Below are 5,289 nucleotides of genomic sequence, written 5' to 3' on the forward strand. Positions count from 1 at the left end.
ATGGTTGATTTGGAGCTTTCATGTGTCATGGATCAAGGTTTTTGTGTGCATCTTGTGGGATTTGATGACTTAAAGGCACGTGGCAGAGGAATATTTCATGGCCATGCAACCAAGGTTGTTGGTCCAAGGATGCCTATTCCAGTGGAGAACCCTTTACATGAAAGGTGTGGACCAAAGGGTAGGGCAAGATCTTCAACCGATGAAAAATGGGCTTTGAATGAGGAATCTAATCCCTCTAATATGAATAAATCTTTAATAGGCTACAAAGAGCTTTCCAAGGGTTTCATCATAGAGGAGAATGAAAATGAGTCTTTAGACAACCACTATTTAGAGAGTGAGTTCACGTGAGAGATGGGCAAGGATTTCATTCATGTCTTTAAAGTGTGAAAGGCAGAGCTCTCGTTCTTGGTCTGCAAGGCAGATCTAGTCTTTTGTAGCTCTATAAATTCAGAAAAGCATTGTACCAAAACACAGCACGCCTTGGTCGTTGCATCCAGTGGGCAAGGCCCTGTCGTCCCGGCCATGCTCCTCTCGGAATCGCTCGCCGCCCTTGGCTTCAAGGTAAGCTTCATCTACTTCTCCTCCTCCTATGCCAGGCTCAAAGAGCGGAATAGTCTTGTTCTCCCTAGCCCAGATCTAAGGGGAGACACTCTATCTACGACGAGCACATGCTGCACCGGCGAGCATTGTGAAAAAAATACAGGTCCCACCATTGTAAGTGATGGCATTGAGGTAGGCAACTCAGCTCCTACTTTTGATGGTAGCGGTAGCGGCGGTGGTGATGGTGGTAGAGGTAAAATTTTCATCTATGTGCTCGAGGATGCCTTCGAACCGGGCGACATTGATAAACACTTCTCTGTCACCCCTTCCATGAAGGAGAACTTGTTTAATCTTATTATTGAGCTGCGAGAACAGGGTGACCCACCTACATGCCTCATCGGCGACTCCTTCAGCCCTTGGACACTTGAGGTTACCCAGCGTGCCGGCATCCCTCGAATTGAATTATGGACATCCAATGCCATGGGACTACTTATGGTCTTCAATCTTGAGGTCCTCTACTCTGATGGCATCTTCCCTGAGAAAGGTTTCTATTTTGCTCTGTCTTTTTTGGGCTATTCCAGGGTATTGAGCTTGTCTTTGATTGGTCTGATGCTCCTCATGCTGAATCACGTCATACTTAGTTATTGTTGTGAAAGCTGTATAAAAGTTGTAGCATTCATAAACATGTTACATGACTATAGGCAAGTCATCAGATATCGAATGCCCATGAATTTCTGTCATCCATTTGTCCTTTGCATAGTAATTTCTCCGTTCTCCTTCGAGGAATATTATACAGGCAACGAATTTTCTGTCATGAAGATTGAGTTTAGTTTTTATCACTAGCTGATGTCATCTTTTGCAATGTGGATAGGATCCCCCACCTAGTGGAAGAGCGGGACCCCTTTGATGCTAACTCATATTACAGGCCTTCCACCATTCTCATCTGAGCTTGTACCGCAAGAGCTGCGATTTGCGGACTCATCAAATCAATATGTACAATTCTTTCAGGAGGAGCTGGCTTCATGTGTGAAGTCTAGCGAGAGAGTTCTGATCAATTCCCTGTTGGAGCTTGAGCCTGATGCATTTAAGTCATTTGAAGCTCATGGAATTTCCAGCCATGCGATTGGCCCCTTACGCACCCAGACGAAGACGGAAGATAATGCCCAGACAGAATGCCTATCATGGCTCGACTTGCAAGCAGAGTCATCCGTCATCTACGTTGCATTCGGTAGTATTGCAAAGTTGTCTGTAGAGGAGATACAAGAGCTTGCTGTTGGGCTAGAGGCAAGCGGGAGTCCCTTCTTATGGGTCATAAGAGAGGATGCAGTTACAATGGAAGAGCTGCCTCAAGTGCTCCCGGAAGGCTTCCTTGAGCGGACAAGGGGCAAAGGAATGATTATAAGCTGGGCTCCCCAAGTAAGGGTGCTAGCACACAAAGCGGTTGGAGGCTTTATATCTCATTGTGGCTGGAATTCAACACTGGAGAGCTTGTGGGCAGGTGTTCCTCTTCTATGCTGCCCGCGCCATGCGGAACAGAGGTTGAACTGTCACTACCTTTGCAACGTGTGGGGGGCAGGATTGGAGCTGGGGCGCACGGAGACCGGTGGCTTAGACAGAAGCCTTGTGGAGGTTGGAGTGAAAGCATTGTTGCAGGGGGAAGAGGGTCATAAAGCTAGAAGCAAAGCGCAAGAGATCATGCACATTATTGAGAAGACTACCCAACAAGGAGGATAGTCTTTTAGCAACTTGCAAAAGTTATATGATGATATGAGAGCACTCTGCTCGAAGCCCTCAAAGTAGTGCCATGGATAACACCCTCATTGATTAAGTCAAGAAAGCTTTGATATAGCAAGTAGGGTGAGTGGCATCCACTACTCAATGCTGCTCTTTCGAGAAGTAGGAAGACAAATGAAAACTCTCTGTGGAGCTCGATCTTGCCCAAGGTTAATCATGTAATGTATGTTGCAAATTCACAAGAAGTTTTGGACAAATTCTCACAGTAATTCCCACATTGTGACTTACCTCAACATCATGAGCTTCTGCGAGGGAGGCACTGCATACCTAGCTAGGTACGTGCCCCAAGGGACCGCCGGCCAGGTGGGGGGTCGGTGGTCCTCTACCCCCAATCATACCTAGCTAGGTATGCGGTGCCTCTCGAGCAGAAGCTCATGATGTTATGCATTGTATGGAAAACACTAACACGTTTGACACAAGTAAAACGACAAAAGGAACTTAGTAAGACAAGAAAAGCTAAAAACGCTGCACCCTGAAGTCGCTTATCCGATGCAAAGCTCAAAATCAAAAGCAATGGCTTGACTCCCCTCGTACCAACGATGAGTTGAGAACCCAAATTTTTGAAGGGTTTTCTGACCCTAAGTGTGAAGGAAAACCTCCAAAAACTCAACGATGGCGGCGAGCAGTCTGCGCAGGAAAGCAGAGACGGAGAGAGAGAACGCAGCGCGCGCGCGTGTGTGTAGGGGAGTCTTTACAGGGCAGATTTTCCTTAATTGAAGCTCTATACCACAATCATAATAATTGAAGCTCCACAATCATAATAAGAGAAACTTTGCGGTGGCCAGGGGACTACAAGCCAAGGGGACGCCATCTGTCAATTCAGGAGTTTGACAAAGAACAAAAACAAAAAAGACAAGCTACTTTTTGATTGCTTGGAAAGCGAGCATGGCAAAAAGAATTGTCCAAGGGGAAATCTTATGCCCAAATAAAGAGAAAATTGTGCAGATGGTGCAATTGCTTCTTCTAGCATCCTTTTCTCACTATTCTAAGGTAGAAGTAACACACACGGAAGCAGTACATGAGTGTTTTATATTGATTTTTGGTTCACACGAGCTTGTGCGAATGCATGGGTCTATTAAAGGTCACAAGGTGAGAATGCTGGCAGATGACGATGCATCTCACAATTTTATTAACTATAAGTTGGTGAAATGTCTCAATCTGTCGTAGACCCCTAGTACCCCATTACAAGTGAAAAGATGTTTTCCTCAAGATTTACCTCTTGGGTTACCACCGACGTGTTTTGTGCAGCACAACATAGACGTGGTTATAAATACTAAACCCATTAGTAAATTGCCTTATCGAATGAGTCATTCTGAAGCTACTGAGATGAAATGTCATCTTGCTGACTTTTTTAATAGAGGGTTTATTCAACCAAGCTCTTCACCTTGGGCATCTCCCATTTTGTTGGTGAAAAAAATTTATGTACATGTGCGTAGATTATTATAGTTTGAATATAGTTACCATTAAAAGTAACTATCCGTACCACGAGTAGATGAGTTGTTTGATAAACTCACCCTTGTCCGTATTTTTACTACAACATATTTACGATCAGGGTATAACAGATATACCTAAGACAGCTTTTTGAATAATGTTTGGATATTATGCGTTTTTGGTTATGCCTTTTGGTTTAATCAATGCACCAATTACTTTCATGACACTCATGGACAATAGTTTGAAATCAGATCTCAGCAAGTTTTTCATCATTTTTCTTGATGACAATTTAGTGTACAGTGCATCTGAAATCGAGTACATATAACATTTGAGGCAAGTATTTGATCCGCTAGAGGAACAAAAATTATATGCTAAGAAAACCAAGTGCGATTTTTTGAAAGAAGAAACTCATTATTGGGGGCATGTAATCTCTACTACAGGATTACATATGGATCAATTCAAAGTAGATGCCATCCAAAATTGGCCTTCTCCAAGAAATTTGGAAGAGATTCACATTTTTTTGGGCGTCACACATTTTTATCGAAGGTTTGTTTAAAACTATGTTCATATTGTTGTTAGTCCTATGAAGGACTAATTGAAAGCCAAGGGCAAAAAAATTCATTAAGGAGGAGCTCAACAACAAAGTTTTAATACACTTAAAGTCATTCTAGCTACCACACCCATTTTAGCCATTGTCAACTCAATGAAACCGTTTGTGCTTGAAATAGATGCCAATAATCAAGCTATTGGGAGAGTTCTTCTCTAAGAAGACAAGAAAGTCGATATGGCAAAGTAGAATTATTATGCATATGAATGCAAGTTGTATAAAATAGTATTGCTCTGAAGACATAGCGACATTATTTGTATGGTGCTCAATTTGAAATTGTACTTGACCATGAAAGTATAAAATGGTTTACACAACACATTGATTTGAAGGGTCAAAAAGCCAAGTGGACGAAATTCTTCTGGAGTATGACGTAAAGCTCTGCTATCATAAGAGATTATACAATGTGGTAGCCGATGCTCTTACTTGCATGCTCGAGATCAACTCTCTTCTCTTTACGGGACTTCAAAATGAGTTTTTGGAATCTCTGAAGGGTTACGCATGATGATGGGTAATCCAAAGTGTGGAGCCATATCAATAAGATGGATTCTTCTCAGTCCAATGTTGGTAGTGTATCTATTTCCTCCACACCCGATTCTCCTCTTTTGATGACGAGCTACAAAGGTGGAAGAATTTTTTCATACTACTCCAGCAGGGGAGAGTAAAGACGCAGATATTCGGCACCAAATTCTTTATGAATGTTTTGATAGCCCTAGTGCAAGGCACCTAGGCATAATGAGAACTTATGCACTCGTAAGATGATCATTTTACAAGCCAAGTTTACATGGATATATTCAAGTTTATTTCTTGCATTGCTAACAATGCCAAGTTAATAAAGGAGAGTGTCTAAAGGGAGGAGATCTCTTACATCCTTTGGAGATTCCCAATGGTAAATGGAAGAGTATGGATTTATTAATGGT

General features: G+C 42.5%; 1 protein-coding gene and 1 pseudogene across 1 annotated transcript; both read left to right on the top strand.

Annotated features, from left to right (window-relative positions):
- The first annotated feature begins 486 nt into the window (after positions 1-486).
- On the top strand, positions 487-2,531 carry LOC147424691 (uncharacterized). The gene is made up of 2 exons (XM_086500146.1): positions 487-1,084; positions 1,412-2,531. The coding sequence occupies exons 1-2, from the start codon at positions 523-525 to the stop codon at positions 1,423-1,425; spliced, it is 576 nt and encodes a 191-aa protein (XP_086356272.1). The 5' UTR covers positions 487-522; the 3' UTR covers positions 1,426-2,531.
- On the top strand, positions 1,447-3,733 carry LOC147424692 (UDP-glycosyltransferase 85A7 pseudogene; annotated as a pseudogene).
- The last annotated feature ends 1,556 nt before the right edge of the window (positions 3,734-5,289 follow it).

Source organism: Adiantum capillus-veneris, chromosome 25 (genome assembly GCF_014529385.1).
Source record: "Adiantum capillus-veneris isolate H3 chromosome 25, ASM1452938v2, whole genome shotgun sequence".
Taxonomy (NCBI): Eukaryota; Viridiplantae; Streptophyta; class Polypodiopsida; order Polypodiales; family Pteridaceae; genus Adiantum; species Adiantum capillus-veneris.